Here is an 18,125-nt window from a genome sequence, read left to right on the forward strand (position 1 = left end):
AGGAAACACCCGCGGCTTGCCTGCCACGGCCCTGGAGGCACTTCCTGTCAGCCTCGGCTAGAGAACCTTGCATTGAAGCAGCCCGGGGGGCACGTAGCCACCTCCCTCCAGCCCACCTTGAGGATTTGCCTTTTGTTGTTGGTATACTTGGCTTCAGGCGCTCCTGTGGCCGCCTTCCCTTTGCCTTAGAAGGTAAAGTGAATTATTTTAAAAACCTCCGCTCATCTCGCCAGGGCCGTGGCAGAGCTGTACGGGCTGGGCAGAACCAGGAAACACCCCCGGCTTGCTTTCCCGGCTCTGCTCAGCTCGCACGGCCCTGATAGGATGAGCGGAGGTTTTTAAAATAATTCACTTTACCATCGAAGGCAAAGGGAAGGCGCCACAGGAGCGCCTGAAGCAAGTGTCTCCTCAGGGCTCCGGTTGCAGGGAGGAGCCCTGACTGGCTGCACGTGGCTGCGCCAAACGCCGTGGCGTTGCTGTAACGCTACGGCAGCAAGGGAGAAGGGAAATTAACGGTGGCGGATGGTCTCCCGAACATCCAAGCTGTCGCCGCCCGCCCACCCGAGGATGCAAGGGGGGGGGGAAATTAAGTCACCCCCGAAAAGACGTCCTAGCCGGTTTTTCGGGAAACCTTTCTGGGTAGATTTGGGAAAAACCAATTTTGATACTGCAGGACATACAGGTTAGTCCTTGACTTACAACCACAATTGAGACCAAAATTTCTGTTGCTAAGTGAGACACTTGTTAAGTGAGTTTTACTCTATTTTACGACCTTCCTTGCCACAGTTGTTAAGTGAATCACTGCAGATGTTAAATAAATAACACAGTTGTTCAATGAATCTCACTTCCCCACTGACTTAGCTTGTCAGAAGGTTGTAAAAGGGGATTTATATGACCCCAGGACACTGTAACTATCATATGGTAAATACAGTATGAATCAGTTCATTTATAAACAAGCTTGGAGAGATTCAGGAATGTAACTGGTATCAGTGAACATGTGCCTTGAATGGACTGGGATAAGCATCTTGGATAAAGACGTCCTTTGTGGGATGGAACCAAAAGCGATTAAATGATTCTCGTGTTTCTTTTTTGCACTGTAGCTGGTATGTCAGGATTATATAACATCAAGTCTTGTGGTCAAAACATTACTCCATCCTGGAGTGGTCATAAAAGAAAATATTTTATTGCTGCTGAAAGAATTCTATGGGATTACGGACCTGGTGGTATTGATACATTCACTGGACAACCTTTAAATGCCACTGACAGGTCAGAGCCTCATGTGTTATTTTTATTGTGTTAATTTATTCAATCCCAAGCCCTTTTCTTACTCTTATATTAATGTGTTTTCCTGACTCTTATTAACACCAGTTGCAAACCATCTTATAAGAGCCTGGAACTTTAAAATTAACTTGTTGATCCCACATAATTGTGTTGGCAGAAAACAGGTAGCTAACAAGCTGTATTTTCATAATGTGAACTCTTTGATTAGGTTTAGCATCAAATGATTTTGGTTTAATATCTCCTGCAAACACAAAATATAAAGCACCTTTGGTTAGTTTGTGAGTCAGTGAACAAATATACAGATTATGCATGTTTGTGGGAATATAATACGTGAATTTTAGCAGTAGCAATAGTGCTTAGACTTATATGCAGTTTCAGAGTGCTTTACAGCCCTCTGTTTACAGTTTACAGAGTCAACATATTGCCCCCAACAAGCTCTGGGCCCCCATTTTACTGACCTCGGAAGGATGGAAGGCTGAGTCAACCCTGAACCAATCAGGATTGAACTCCAGGCAGTGAGCAGAGTCAGCCTGCAATACTGCATTCTAACCACTGTGGTCTACTTGAAATGAGTTACCTGCGCAGATATGTGACTCAGGTTGCCCTACTACATACTGACATTCACACTTTGTGTTTTCGCAGTGATTCAGCTCCTTACTTCAGACAAGGAGATGATCGAATTGGAGGACGCTACTGGAAAGTCCAGTATGTGGCCTACACTGATGGTAGCTTTAGCAGAAGGAAGAAGCGACCTGCATCCGAGGCCCATCTTGGCATACTTGGTATGAGGTGGGGGAAACTCCTGAGGCTTTTTCATGGCACTGATTTCAGGCACACCTCTCTGATGATGGCACATATTAAGAGCAGTTCTGAACCCAGACAAGCCATGATGAAACCCTAGCCTTGTGATGGCGAAGCTATGGCATGAGTTTATGACAGCTGAACCATTCATCTGGGGTCCTGTGGCCGCCATTTATAACCTTCCAAGCTGGCTTCCCCATGAGCAAAGTTAAGGGAGGAAGCAATATTCCCTTAATAATGGCAGTGACTCACTTAACAACTGTGGTAAAAAAAGATAATCAAATGGGCTGCAACTGGCTGAATCATTGTTTTGCTTAGCAACAGAAATTTTTCCCTCAGTTGTGGTCCTAAATCAAGGATTACTTGTACAACATCAGATATTTTTTTTTTGTGGGACATGGAATTAGATGACACAGATATTGGTGCTCTTCATGTCACTGCTTGGGAAGAAGATGTTCCAAAGGAAAATACATCTATAATCCAATGTATTTTCTCCCCTTCCTATATTTTTTTTTCTGTTTGCCATGGCATGAGTGGTGGAAAGGACAAGAAACAGTATTTTTTAAAAAGGTAAAGGTTCCCTTCGCACATACACGCTAGTCGTTTCCGGCTCTAGGGGGCGCTGCTCATCTCTGTTACAAAGACAAAGAATCAGTGCTGTCCAAAAATGTCTCCGTGGTCATGTGACTGGCATGACGAAATGTCGAAGGCGCACGGAACGCTGTTACCTTCCCACCAAAGGGGTCCCTATTTTTCTACTTGCATTTTTTACATGCTTTCGAACTGCTAGGTTGGCAGAAGCTGGGACAAGTAACGGGAGCTCACTCCGTTACATGGCGCTAGGTATTCGAACCGCCGAGCTGCCGACCTTTCTGATCAACAAGCTCAGCGTCTTAGCCACTGAGCCACCGCGTCCCTCTATCAGTATTTTAGCTGTAGCCCAATCAAAAGTGTTCCACTGGTGAGAGTGCAATGTGATTACATGGAGAAAGGGAGCTTGTAAAGTGATTTCTTAGAGAAGTGTGTAGTGAGAGTCACAAGGATGAATGGGGGGGGGGGGCGAGGAGGCTGAAGGAAGTAGGGATATTTTCCGGTGCAGAGATAAGATGGTGCTTTAAACCAATTCGTTTTAAACAATTCATTCATTCGCCTCTAATTTCAAGGTCCAGTTATCAAAGCTGAAGTTGGTGATACCATCTTGGTTACTTTTCTCAATAGAGGAGACAAGAATCATAGCATGATGCCCCACGGAGTAGCTTTCGATAAGCCATCGGAAGGATTCCCTTATGCTGATGGTAAGTAAGTTGATGTTCATCATCATCACCTTTTAATGACCCCATAATGCCTTGCGGGTGGAATCTGAGCAACTGAATGGAGCTAGTAGAGTGTTTAATGGCCGGATGCCTTTCCTGTCACCAATGCGAGTTTTATTCAGCAGATATATTCTCGGTGTGCCCAGAGAGAGAAATATCTGCCTTTATCTAGGATCGAACTCACAGCCTCTTGATTGTGAGGCGAGAGCTCTACCTCTAGGCCACCGCACCACTCCAAGTGAGTCTATGTTACTTTGGTGTATTTTGTTCTTTACCCAGGGGATTAACAGAAAACAGGCAGCAATGAATGATGATAGTCCACTACTTACAAAAGTTCATTTAGTGACCATTCAAAGTTACAAAAGTACTGAAAAAAGTAACTTATGACCTTTTTTCACACTTAACGACTGTTGCAGTGTCCCCTTGGTCACATGATCAAAATTCAGATGTTTGGCATCTGATTCATATTTTTGACAGTTGCAATCTCCACGTGTTTCCTTTTGCGACCTTCTGCCAAGCAAAGTCAATGGGGAAGCCAGATTCATTTAACAACCGTGTTGCTAACTTAACAACTGCAGGGATTCATTTTACAATTCCGGCAAGAAAGGCCGTAAAATGGGGCAAAAGTCACTTAACCAATGTCTCACTTCACAACAGAAATTTGGGGCTCAATTGTGGTCGTAAGTCGAGGACTACCTGTACTTGAAATGATGTTGTTTACTGTTTTGAATGGCAAATATCAGCAGTGCTTCACAAATATCTATGGAGATTGTCAGTCTTCCAGATCATAGTTGTCCCAAAGGTCCTTTTTTATTCAGGAGGCAACTGGACTTTCTGTTTTTTCTTTGAAGATGTTTCACTTCTCATCCAAGAAGCTTCTTCAGCTCTGAAGAAAAAGAGCTGAAGAGGCTTCTCTGGATGAGAAGCAAAACATCTTCAAAGAAAAACTAGCAAGTCCAGTTGCCTCTTGAAAAGGCACCTTTGCATGACAAGTAGTCTCTGAAATATTTATTTCCTGTGTGGTATGGATGTCAAGATGTAGGTTCCAGGCCCTCAAACTGTGCAGAATTTCGGGTCCTCTGAACTCATAAGAACTTTCTTGGAGAACTTCGAGGTCTGCCACATAGCACCAAACCTGCGATATGGTTTTTAGGTGCCCAGTCATCTTCTCTTCTGCTACCTCAGAAATAAATACTGAGAACAAGGAATAAAAATCTCAAGGTGTCCCGGATTGGGCCCAGATTAAGTGACACTTAAGGGAAGTTACTTACATACAAAGGTGGTATTCAGCAGAGTCTGACCAGTTCTGGAGAACTAGTAGCGGAAATTTTGAGTAGTTCGGAGAACCGGCAAATACCACTTCTGACTAGCCCCACCCCAGTGGTGGGATTGAAATATTTTTACCACCGGTTCTGTGGGTGTGGCTTGGGGGTGTGTGGCTTGGGGGGCACACTTTGCACACGTACACACACGTGCGCACGCCAAACACACATTTTGCACAGGCACAGGGGTGTTCTAACTTACCTCCTGCAAGCCTGCACTCTCCTGGTTGCTTCAGCAGCTGCCACGCAGCACTCCGCCGTGCCGTGCAAAGCAACTGCACTTCAAATTCAGAGGATCAAGGTGAGTATGGGAGCCCAGGTGGGCGGGTGGGCCCAAAAGCAGAGCGGCGAAGAGAACCGGTTTGGTCTCCGCTGCCCATCGCTGCTACTGGCTCGATAGAACCAGGCCGAACCTGGTAGAATACTACCACTGCCCCACCCCCACCTATTCTCTGCCTCCCAAGTCCCAGCTGATCATCTGGGTCTTCTTTTGTTGCCCTGCACAGGAGAACGGAGCTGGAAAGCAGGTTAGTGGGGTGGGGGAGGGAATAGGATTTTGCAGTAAACTCTGCCCTCCCTGGAAGACTTAGCCAGGTCCCGCTGCCAAAGCAGAATCAAGGCCATTATAGAAGACCCCTCACACCCTGGCAATTATCTTTTTGACCTGCTGCTACCTGGACAGCGTTTTAGGTCAATAAAATCCCACACCACTAGACTAAGAAATAGTTTCTTTCCCTGGGCCATCCGAACTGCAAATAAACACGAAGTCACTACCTCGTTAAGATATGACAAGATGTGAAATCTCAATACCTCATTCAGATGTATAATAACATATTACAGTACAATCCATCTCTTGTGTATTATACTCGGCTAAGCGTTACAGTCAGTGTTGGAGGTATATTTTGTGTATATTCGTAGATATTGTATTCTCAAACTGCAAATGGAGACGTGGGTACTCTATCTTTCTTATCTTCATTTTTAAGTGGTTTGGTTTTATTGTATTGCGAACAGTTGCTGGGGTGCATCCACAGTTTCGTTGTACTTGTACAATGACAATAAAGTTCTTCTAATTCTAATCTAATCCCTGGAGTGGGGAGGGAATGGAGGCTTTACAGTATCCTTCCCCTGCCACGCCCACCAAACCATGCCACGCTTACCAAGCCATGCCCACAGAACCAGTAGTAAAAAATTGTTGAATCCCACCACTGCTTACACAGTCAGCAATCCATACTTTGTTTTTATTTATCTGGAGCAAAGCAGCACAAACACATTAGCTGCATTACCTCACACAATAAACTTAGTTACTGAATTCATCCATCAGCAGAATACTTTCAATGTTACATTTGCCGGATGCGGTGGGTATACAAATGAGTCAAAGGGCTCCCCAAAACAGCTGCTTTGAAGTGTTTTCTTTCAACAGTAATTGCTCTGTTCCTGACAGCCAAGTTCTAACCAGCCTCACTAATGAGGTAATGAGTAAGTAGTATCTGTAGTAAGTACTGATATCCCCTCAGAGCTAAGGTGAGACAAATTACAGAAAGTAATTAATGGATTTCCTGTTGGCAGGGAAATTTCCACCAGTCATTCTCCTTAAAGCTGAAATTCTAACGTAACCTCTTTATTTATGTAAATATTTTTACCCAGTTTTTCTTCGTAGGCCCCTATAGGACCACCTTTATTTCTATGAGTAGGCGTACAGTCCAGGCAATCCTGCTTGTTTAGTAACCATTCAAAGCTACAGTGTCACTGGAAAAAGTAACTCAAGAACGTTTTTCACACTTACAACCATTGCAGCATCCCCATGATCATGTGATCCATACCCTTGGCAACTGGCTCATATTGATGACGGTTGCAGTATCCCTAGGGTCATTTGCAGAGGTGGTATTCAGCGGGTTCTGACCAGTTCAGGAGAAACTGAAGCGGAAATTTTGAGTAGTTTGGAGAACCGGAAAATCCCACCTCTGACCGGCCCCGCCCCCATTGATTCTCCGCCTCCCGAGTCCCAACTGATTGGCTGGGTCTTCTTTTGTTGCCCTGCACAGGAGAACGGAGCTGGAAAGCAGGTTAGTGGGGTGGGGGAGGGAATGGGATTTTGCAGTATCTTCCCCTGCCACGCCCACCAAGCCACACCACGCCCACCAAGCCATGCCCACAGAACTGGTAGTAGAAATTTTTGAATCCCACCACTGGTAATGTGATCCCCTTTTGAGACCTTCTGACTAGCAAAGCCGAGGGATAAGTCAGATTCACTTAACAACTGTGTTACTAACTTTATAACTGCAGCAATTAACTTAGAAACGGTAGCCAGGAAGGTCATATAATGGAGGAAAACTCACTTAACAAATGTCTTGCTCAGCAGTACAAATTTTGGACTCGATTGTGGTCATAAGTCAAAGGCTACCTGTACTCAAATGATCTTTGGATTTCAATTACAGTTTAATTTCATAGGGATGTTTTGACTTCTTTTCTTTTAAGGATATCCAAAGCCAGGAGCTTTTGTTAAACCTTATGAGACCTTTAAGTATGAATGGAGAGTTCCTGAAAGCGTTGGACCTACACCCAATGATCCAGCATGCCTCACATACTTGTATTATTCAGCAACCGATCCAATGATGGATACTCAGTCTGGTTTGGTGGGGCCTCTTATCATTTGTAAGAAGGATACTCTGAAATCCAATGGAAATCAGGTAAACAGCTTGCTAATATCTTGAATGGTTGATTGCACAGGTCAGGGGTATCAAACTCATGTCGTCACGGCAGCATCACGTGATGTATCAGACTTTCCCCCCTTTGCTAAACTGGGCAAGGGCGTGGCCAGCGCATGACGCATCCGGCCCGTGGGCCAGGAGTTTGACAGCCCTGGCATAGGTGGAATGAAAGGATGGTTGTTGCACACATCCAAATCAGAGGTGGTATTCAGCAGGTTCTGATCAGTTCTGGAGAATCGGTAGTGGAAATTTTGAGTAGTTCGGAGAACCGGCAAATACCACCTCTGATTGGCTCCGCCCCCATCTATTCTCTGCCTCCCGAGTCCCAGCTGATTGGCTGGGTCTTCTTTGGTTGCCCTGCACAGGAGAGCGGAGCTGGAAAGCAGGTTAGTGGGGGCGGGGAGGGAATGGAGATTTTGCAGTAACCTTCTCCTGCCATGCCCACCAAGCCATGCCCACCAAGCCACACCACAGCCACCAAGCCATGCCCACAGAACCGGTAGTAAAAAAAATTTGAATCCCACCAACTGATCCAAATGCAAAGGAACAACTTGACAACATAAGACTCACCTGGCTGGATCAAAAGACATCAAAACTAGAAAGATTTTGTGTCTACTACAATGGTCAATTTAAGTCCCCAGGAAGGAAGACAACATATATAGCCTAAGTCTTGATGTTTAGTTATAGAAATCTTGGTCACGATTACCAAAAGCGTTACAAGAATTGTCATTCATTATATCTAGTACTTTCCTCAAGTCAAGTATCTTCCAGATAAGTGGACTTCAACTCCCAGAATTCTTAGCAATAGCTGTGCTGGTCAGAAAAGTTGTGGGAGTTGAAGTCCACCCACATCTGAAGAGCCGCTTGCAAGGAGGGAAAGAAAGACTAGTATTTTCAGGATCAGTAAATAAACTTCAGTGGTAGTAATTAAACTACTAAAAATAAATCAAAAAAATGCAACCTGACCCATCCTGAATTGCATAAACAACTCAAAAGAAGACCGTGAAAAGGATTAAATCTCAGGACCATCTTGGAAAGTTGGTTGTGATAAAACTTAGTGTGTCAGCATTCCAAGATGGCCTCGGCCATGTTCCCTTCAGGGTTGACATAGCAAGCTTTAGACAGTATAATAATTTGTTTCAGAGATCTAGAGTCCAGCTGAAAAGGTCTTCTATCTATAACCCCCAACCAAATTGTCCCCAGAAGATAACAAGTAAAAAGGCCCATTAAAGCAGGGCTCCCCAATATCCGGGCTACAGCCCAGTACCCAGGGTTGGGCTGCTACCGGTTCACCCTGGTTCGGGTGAACCAGTAGCTAATTTTATCATTTTTAATGACCGGTTCAGTGAACCAGAAAATCCACCCCTGGCTGGCCATGTCCACCCCGCCCTGCCCCTCCCCTCCCAGGAATCTCCACGCGGCCTGTTTTGGATGCCAGGTAAGTGCAGGGCCCACACAGAGGCTTGGGGAGGGTGAAAAATGGGCCTCCCAGAGGCTCTGGAAGGCCAGAAACAGGCCCATTTCCAGCCTCTGGAGCCCGGGGAGGCCATTTTCACCCTCCTGAAGGCTCGAGAAAAGGTTCCGAAGCCTGAGGAGGATGAAAACGCCCCCCTCCCGCCATGGTGCAGGAGGCTGACTAGGCCACGCCCACCCAGCAACCAGGCAGAGACCCAGTTGCTAAAATTTTTGAAGCCCACCCCTGCCAGTACCAGACCATGGCAGCCCATTCAGAACCAGGTTACACAAGTGGCGGGCAAGAATGCTTGTATGTGAAGCTCCATTGGTGTGAGCAGCGGGTGATTGCGTGGAAGTATCCCCTCCTTTCCCACCATTGCTCTGCAAAGCTGGAAAGGTTGGGACCCAGAGGTGGTATTCAGCAGGTTCTGACCAGTTCTGGAGAACCGGTAGTGGAAATTTTGAGTAGTTTGGAGAACCAGCAAATACCACCTCTGACTGGAAATTTTACAGTATCCTTCCCCTAACATGCCCACCAAGCCACGCCCACCAAGCCACACCATGCCCACCAAGCCACGCCCACAAAACCAGTAGTTAAAAAATTGAATCCCACCACTGATGTGATTATTTAACAACTGCAGCAATTCACTTAACAACCATAGCAAAAGAGTTCATTAAATTGAGCATGATTCACTTAATATCTGCCTTGTTTGGAAATGGAAATTCTGGTCCCCATTGTGTTCATAACTCAAGGAGTACCAATAACAATTGGTAGACAATAGGGGAAAATGGGCACTTTGATCAAGAAAAGGCTGTGCACCATTGGCTTAAGGTTACTTGTAATAATTTTGCATTGTTGGTAGTTTTAGAAATCTGATGTATGGCAAAAGACACTAGCAGCTTCAATGATGCTACTTTAATTTTTTTTAAAAAAAATCCTTAACTTAGGCAGTAGCCAAAATGCCCCATCTACATGTATAGAGGAAATGATCAGGAAGCTGATTGAAATTTATTTCTGGTTTTCTATTTAATCTGCAGACTGAACGTTTGCCGTTTTAATGAACAATGTTTTTGTTTTGGCTACAGAAAGGAGTAGACAAAGAATTCTATCTGCTCTTCACTATCTTTGACGAAAATCTGAGTTTTTATTTTGACCTAAATATTGAGGCTTTTACTGGCGGTCCCTCGATGGTTGATAAGAAGGATATGGATTTCCAGGAATCCAACAGAATGCATGGTATGAAAAATATACATTTGGGGAGTTAAACAAGAGAAGTTTTCAACATGATGCAAAAATATAGGGTAGAATGAGAGGTTGTGAGATAAGCGTAGGGCTGTATAGGGTTTATGCTACTGTTTGCCATCCATCCTGAGGGGAATAAAGTAATTTTCTCCATCCAAAGAATGCCTTGAATTGAAAAGAGGATAGAATTACTCCTTCCTTTCTTTTCCTGACCATGGAAAGCAGCCAAAATGCTGTTGCTTTTTTTCTGTCTCTCAAAAATAGGGAGGGACTTGTGGAACAGCAGTTAAATGATTAAGGAATGGGTGGACTAGTGGTTAACATGCTGGCTTATCAACCAGAAGGTTGGCAGTTGAAAACCCAAAAACGTGTGATGGGGTGAGCTCCTATTCCTGCCCCAGCTCCTGCCAACCTAGCAGTTCGAAAACAGGCAAATGCGAGTAGAAAAATAGGTACCATTTTGGTGGGAAGGTAATGATGTTCCATGCACCTTGGCATATTGTCATACTGGCCACATGATCACAGACAATCACTATCAGCAGTGGATCTTCCTTCCCAAGGATGGACCCACAGATTTCCACTGCTCTCCTCTCCTCTGCCTTCTGAGCATCTGCGTGTCAGGCATTGTCAGATCTTCAGACAATGCTGGCTCCCTCAGCTAAGAAATGGAGATGAGCAGCACCTTCCAGCATTGACACAATTGTACAGGGGAAAACTTTACCTTTTAAAAAATGGCAGGTCCAATGAGAATTGGGATAGATTTGAAAATGAACAGAATTATTTCTTGGATCTGATGGGACTCAGAGGTGATGTCCTTCACTCCTCAAGACAGAGAAATCTGGCTAAGGCAGCCAAATTACTTTTTATATGTATTATGTCTTTCCCCAGTAAATTGATTTGGGTGCGGGAGGGATAAGGAAACAAGTGAAAGAATAGCAAGGAAGGATACAATCAGATGACTAATTCTGGCCAGCTTCTTCATAAAACCTATTAACCCAGAGAACATCTACGAACTCATGAATCTATGAGTCTTGTCCGGATAAAACACCTTAGGTAAACGAATGGCTTTATGGTTCCTTGGTTCTTGCCTTATTTTTGTGAAATACTAAAACTATAATTGTATGAGGCAAAAGCTGGCCATCCTTTCTGTCTGTAAGATGTGCTCTGCTGATTTAAAATCAAACAAGATTGGTGAATATGGTAATATTGCAAAGTTTCAATGTTATTATGATTAAAATCATAATATAGTAACGTATTCATCATTGTCTCCTTTTTATGACCCCATAATCCCTTGTGGGGTTGAGTCTGGGCAACTGAATGGAGACTGGGTGTTTACTGGCCCGATGCCCTTCCTGTTGCCAATGCGGAATTTTATTCAACAGATAAATTCTCATTGTGCTCAGAGAGAAATTTCTGCCTCTACCTAGGATCAAACACAGCCTCCTGATTGTGAGGCGAGAACTCCACCTCTAGGCCACCACACCACTCAATATAGTAACGTATTATTTAATAATAAAATATATTTGTTGAATAATATAGAAGTTGAATTAAAAAATAAACTTGGGGATGCTGATGGTGTCTCCAATGTATAGATATGTTGCTTATACATTTTAAGTCTTTCTGTGGAATTGTCTGTGATTAATCAGAATCAGCTGCATGGAAGATTAATAAAACTGGTTATTTTCTTCAGTAAGACCACAAACATCTGGTATGCAACTTCAGATGACCTAACCTAATGTGCACTCCCTCAATCTATCTGCACAAACCAGAAGCCATTATTATTAGATTTTCTTCTCAGAAGGCAGTGAACATATCTAATTCTCTAACGGTATTTCCTCATCACAATATCTTTATGAAATAGTTTGGACCAGGGTGGGTTTCAAAAAATTTAACAACCAGTTCTCTGCCCAGTTGCTGTGTGTGGGTGTGGCCATGGTGGGCATGGCCTAGTTGGCCTCCTGCACCACCCTCGGAGTGAAAACGGGCTGCAAGGGGCCATTTTCTCCCTCCAAAATGGGCCTTGTGGGGACTCCTGGGAGGGGTGGGCAGGGTGGGGCCAGCCAGAGGTGGGATTTGCCCGTTCGCTGAACTGGCCATAAAATTAACAATCTGTTCTCCCAAAGCGGTGCGAACCAGTAGCAAACCACCACTACTTTGGACTAAGAGAGAGGCCCAAAGTTAGCCAGGTGGCTTTCATGCCTAAAGGAGGACTAGAACTGTCTCCTGCTTACTAGGCCAGCCTGTTAATCACTACACAGATGTAGTCCCATAGGTAGCAAGCATCCAGGTCACAAGGGCTTTCTAACTAATATCTATAACAATTTTATTGGACTTGAAAGTCAACTGTAGCCAACTACAATGTGTAGATGTTCTCCACTATAATACTAGCAAATGACACTTGAGTTTTGTGCCACTGTAGTTTTTGAATAGTCCTCCCAAGGTAGCCTGATATAGAACAAATTATAATAGCCCAAACAAGAGATGATAAGCACATGAGTCACTATTGCCAGAGCCTTCTGATCCAGGAGGGAACACAACTGGTACAATATAACTGGCACACTAGCTGAGTAAAATCTCTCCTGACATGGCAACCATCTGCTGATCAAGCAGCACGGTGGAACCAGGGGAATCTTCAGATTACCCCCTTTCAATGGGAACACCATATCATCTATAACTAAAAATGAAATTATAGAAGATAATATTTGTAGCTCAAGGTTGAACTGTGAGGTCCTTGGTGCTCTCTGAGCTTGGTTGTTTTCTTGCGGACATTTCATTACCCAACTAGGTAACATCATCTGTGCTAGAAAAGAGTGGGGTTTAGTTTTGTTTATTTACAAGTGGTTTGCCCTGTCAGTGTTGGTGGCAGTAAACAATCAAACAATAAATGACATCCTACAAGGAACCATCAAAAACATTCCCATCAGCGCTGACAGGGCAAGTCACTAGTATATAATTGAGAACAAACCGCACTCTAGTGTCTAAACTTCTGGACTTTGGACTTTCTTATTCAGTCTGCCTTTGGATTATGGATTTCCTGTCTGGCTGCTCACAGAGGGTCAGATTAGGTAATCATACCTCTTCAGCCCTTATTCTTAACACTGGTACACCACAGGGTTGCGAGTTGAGTCCCTTACTCTTTAAGTGCATGACTGCATTCCCACTCACACTAGTAATACTATTACTAAATTTGCAGATGATACAACAGTGGTGGGACTCTCCGGGGGTTGGGGGGATGAGTCTGCCTACTGAAATGAGGTGGACTAGTTGCTTTTGTGGTGTGGAGACAATAACTTGCTCCTCAACACCAATAAGACCAAGGAGCTTATAGTGGATTATAGAAGGAACAGATCAGACATCCAACCCTTTCTTATCAATGGAGACCAAGTGGAGCAAGTGGCCAGTTTTAAGTTTCTGGGTGTTACCATAAAAGAGGACCTGACCTGGAGTGCTCACATTGCAGCCCTGGTCAAAAGGGCCCAGCAGAAATTATATTACCTGAGGCTTCTCAGGAAACAAGTGGATGGAAAACTGCTGGTGATCTTCTACCGCTGCACCATAGAGAGTATCTTAACTTACTGCACCTCTGTATGGTTTGCCAATTGCACAGTGGCAGATAGGAAAGCTCTCCAGAGGGTTAATGTCATTGCCCAGAAGATCATTGGTTGTCCTCTCCCCTCTTTGGAAGAGCTTTATAGCTCCCGCTGCCTTAAGAAAGCTCAAAACATTATCAAAGATTCATCTCATCCTGGGAACCCTTTTTTTGAACTATTACCATCTGACAGACGGTACAGAATAATAAAAACAAGGACAAATAGGCTGAAAAACTGCTTCTATCCCAGGGCAGTAGCTCTTTTGAATTCTGCTGTATAGTGCAGTATTGGTGCGGTGTCGGGGGTTTCCAGTTCAATGTGTGGAGGGTGAAGGATGTGTGTTTGTGTTTATTTCATGGTCATGGTCATGATGTGCACTGAAGATGGTGTTTGATTTCGTTGTACAAGGTGCAATGACAATGAAGTAAAGTAATAACTAATAACTCTCTTCTAGTACTGATGATGTTACTTAGTTGGGTAATGAAACATCTGCAAGAAAACAGATTATTGGGTCCAAAACCCTGTTCATTTGAAGAATACAAATTGAGCCTCTTTGACAAATGGCTGTGCAGCTTCTCCTTAAAGGCAGGCCATAAAGGGGAATTCATCACTTCTCTTGAGCATCGGTTCCATTGTCAAGTGTTCTTAGTGTTTTTCTATCAATCAGCCAGAATCTGCCTTCCTGCAATTTTCTTTTCCTCCTTTCAGCGGTCAATGGCTACCTGTTTGGTACCTTACCTGGCCTCAACATGTGCAAAGGTGACCTTGTTTCTTGGCATATGCTTGGACTAGGCGGCAGTGCAGATGTTCACGGCATTCATTTCCAAGGAAACACCATCCATTTGGGAGGCACCATAAGGGACAGTCTCCCTTTGTTCTCCCATGTTACAACCACAGCACTGATGCAGCCAGATCAAACAGGTAAATGTTAGAAATGGGCTCTCAGCATCGTCCCTTGACTTGCCACCAAAGCGATTTCTCTCTCTCCACTAATTTAACATGATGTTAGAATACAAATTATGCAGACTTCTGAGTAATTAACTTTTTGAATAATTCATCTTATGGATTCCAGTTATCTTTTGACACCTATGATTATACATTCAAATATACAACTGGTTCCAATTCTGGTTGCAGGCTTGGTTTTATCGATCTCTTGTTTTTCCCAACTAAATCTTTTTTCCCTCTTCTCCAAAATAAAATGTTTTTTAAAATTAAAGGACCGATTCGTTTTTTAGTATAAAACTTTTGCCATTTTTAACGCTTAACCCTTTAGTTCATAATCGATTTCCTTTCAGGGACTTTCCAAGTGGCTTGTAGGACATTTGAACACTTTACTGGTGGGATGAAGCAATGGTATAATGTTAAATCCTGTGGCAAGAGCTCATCTGATGATCATAGACACCATGGAACAGTGAGGACCTACTATGTGGCTGCAGAAGAGGTGGAATGGGATTATGCCCCTAATAAGACCTGGGCTGAGAAGAAGATGGAAGGAATGGGCAAAAAAGAAAGGTATGGACAGATTATATTCTACTAATAGTTTATCTACCAACTGTGTGAATGGTTATGTTCTGACCAAGGCTTATTGAGACACTAACAAACACATGTTAGTCCCAAAACTCTTTTTTCTTTATTTAAATGGCTGTCATTCACAGCCCGTAATGAGTCTCAAACAGTTTGTAAATAGTCCCATAGAAGTCTGCCAAAGTCCTTCAGGATAAGTCTGATAAGCACGCACCTTTATCTTTCTTGAAATGCTGCCAACGACTAAATTTCCAATTAATTATACAAGGCCAAATGGAGCACAAATTCAACACAGAGCTTCAGGTTTCAAACCGACCAGTACGAATAAAGTTGCTTCCTGCACAGGTTCATATCCCTTTGCTCCTCCTTTATGTCTTATGGGAGAGCCAATCACCTCCAAGCCTTACTCCTGAATCGCCCCTTTTGTCTTAACTGTTCTTGACTTCTGGCAGTTCTGTGCGCATGCACACTGGAAACAGGCTCCCCTTGTTCCTCTGCCTCGCTGCTGTCAGATTCTGGAGGCTCCGGAGTCAGCACATAACTCCCAGATGCCCCTGGCCCCATCTCTGTATTGGATGCAGGACCCTCATCTGACCAGACTCCCAGACTGGCCCATGTTCCTTCCCACTGTCTGACTCTGCTGATGTCGCTGCAGGCTGCTGGTGGACCACAACAGGTTAATCAATAGAACACTTTGCCTTCTGGAGTTGAGGATGCTCCATCACTGGAGGTTTTCAAAAGCAGAATGGACATTTGACTGGGATAATATAAGATCTCCTGCCTTGAGAAGGGGGTTGGACTAGAGCAGTGGCCCCCAACCTGTTGGGCACCAAGGACCAGTTCCATGGAGAGAGTTTTTTCCACAGACCAGAGGGGACATGGTTTCACAGTCCCCCTGCATCCCATTGTCATGCCCCTGGTGGAGACTGACTCTGAGGAAGAGGGGGAGCAGCCAACAGGGAGTGGAAGTGTGGCTCCAGAGTTGGTGGAGGAGGCTGGGGAAGGGCAGAGGCCGGCTGAGCAATCAGAGGAGGACCCAGGCCCATCCCCTATCCATCCTAGGGCACGCAGGGAGGAGAGGATCAGGGTAAAATGCGGCCTACTCGGGAGGAGAGGGCCATGATCATCCTCTTCATGGGTTGCAGGTGTGAAATCTGCATAAAAGGTTGGACCTGCGTGCTAACAGACACTGGAGACAAATTAGTGTTTTATTCCTAAAGAAGGTTTATCTTGGTTGGTGTTCTTCCAACAGTCTGTCCCTGGTTATCTTCCTGAAGTTGGCAATTATCTATCCTGGTCTGTCATGGAACTTTATTCAATGCGGTTTGTTTTGGGGTTTTGCTTCGTTATCGGCTCTTTGAATTTGAACTGTGTTTCTTTCCTTTGAAATGTTATTCTGAAAATAGTTTATTCCTCCACTGTGAACAATTAAACAGTGAAGCCAAGTTGAAGCCATTAAAGGACTTTTAGTTACGTTTTGGGTTTTGTTATATTTCTGATATACTCTTGGTCATCACACCCATGGATGGGGCTTCACTTGTTTACACAGCCCAGTTTCTGGCAGGACATGGACCAATGCTGGTCCATGGACCAGGGGTAGGGGATCCCTGGACTAGAAGACCTCCAAGGTCCCTTCTAGCGCTATTATTCTATATTCTATGTTCAATAGTAGAGAATATTTGTAGTCCACGATGGTGCTGCCTAGCTGTGTAATGAAGCATCTGTAAGAAAACAGCCAAGCTCAGAGAACACCAAGAATCTCTGTCATGCTCATGTTGGTATCTGATTCCGAGGGGGAGGTTGAGCAGCTGACAGGGAGTGGGAGTGTGGCTCTGGTAGCTGGGGAAGAAACTGGGGCACAGTCCGGCTGGGCATTCAGAGGAAGACCCAGGCCCACCTCCTCTTCATCCTAGGGCACGCAGGGAGGAATGGAGAAGGGAGCAATGTGAGTTACGTGGGTTACAGGGGAGAAAAGGGCCCTGATTCCCTTCATTAGCTGCAGCTGGGAAAACAGGATTTTAAAAGGGTGTTTGCGCACAGCACCTTGCTGGAAGCAAAGCGTGAATTATCTTTGTTTGTCAAGTCTTATCTGGGTTCTGGCATCCTCCCAACTGTGTGTGTTTTGTTATCTTTTGAAGTCTGCAATTCCTTATCCTGCCCTGTCTCATTAATTGCTGCAGCATGGTTTGTGTTGGTTTTTATTTATAATTTATATGCACTTTGGGTTCGGACTGAATTCCTTCCCTTTAAAAACTGTTCTTGGGAGAGTTTTTTCTCCAGCCGATGATAACTGGACATTGGGGGCCAAGTTGGAGGTATTAAAGGGACTTTACCTACTTTTGTGACTTTGTTGCTTTTGTGCCATGCCCCGGGGTCATCACAACCTCTGAGTGTCAACTCATAAAACATTCCTATGCCTGTTTTAGTAGTTGCCATAAAAGAGGGGAGGGGGGGAGGAAGGAAATCTGGAAGAGCAGTGCAGTTTGAAATCGAAAGTACATTCCAACTCTTATCTTTAAAAGATTGTAAGTAAAATACCAGAGCTTTTGCCCGCAAATATATTTAATTGGAGAATGTGAATGATGACACCCAGCCCGTGAATGGGCTCAATTGGAGAATCTGGTTTATGAGACACCCAGGGGGGAAGGGCAAAACAGGGTCACAGGTGACTATAAATTACGTATGCCAGAGTTGGCTTCATACAGGGCAGTGCCAGCATGTTGCCTCTAATAAATCCTTTGAAGTTTTTTGAAGATTGGCTTGAGAATCATGATTTAATTAAGGTGATTGCTGGAATCCTGACACTGAGGTTATGTTCTGCATCCAGGTCAGAAGGTTGATATTATCCCTACCACTTGTCTCTTTAGAAATTAAACCCAGCATGTTGG

General features: G+C 44.3%; 1 protein-coding gene across 1 annotated transcript in view; it reads left to right on the top strand.

The window, feature by feature from the left end:
• Positions 1 to 18,125, top strand: part of HEPHL1 (hephaestin like 1) — a 54,843-nt gene that overhangs the window by 17,275 nt on the left and 19,443 nt on the right. The window contains exons 6-12 of the mRNA XM_087966164.1: positions 1,101 to 1,266; positions 1,924 to 2,063; positions 3,246 to 3,377; positions 7,193 to 7,404; positions 9,967 to 10,117; positions 14,422 to 14,634; positions 15,009 to 15,225. Of these exons, the coding sequence (XP_087822290.1) occupies positions 1,101 to 1,266; positions 1,924 to 2,063; positions 3,246 to 3,377; positions 7,193 to 7,404; positions 9,967 to 10,117; positions 14,422 to 14,634; positions 15,009 to 15,225 (1,231 nt within the window). The remainder of the gene's footprint in view (positions 1 to 1,100; positions 1,267 to 1,923; positions 2,064 to 3,245; positions 3,378 to 7,192; positions 7,405 to 9,966; positions 10,118 to 14,421; positions 14,635 to 15,008; positions 15,226 to 18,125) is intronic.

This window comes from Notechis scutatus, chromosome 5 (genome assembly GCF_049901735.1).
Source record: "Notechis scutatus isolate UNSWTSFEM ecotype Mainland chromosome 5, rNotScu1.2, whole genome shotgun sequence".
Classification (NCBI taxonomy): domain Eukaryota; kingdom Metazoa; phylum Chordata; class Lepidosauria; order Squamata; family Elapidae; genus Notechis; species Notechis scutatus.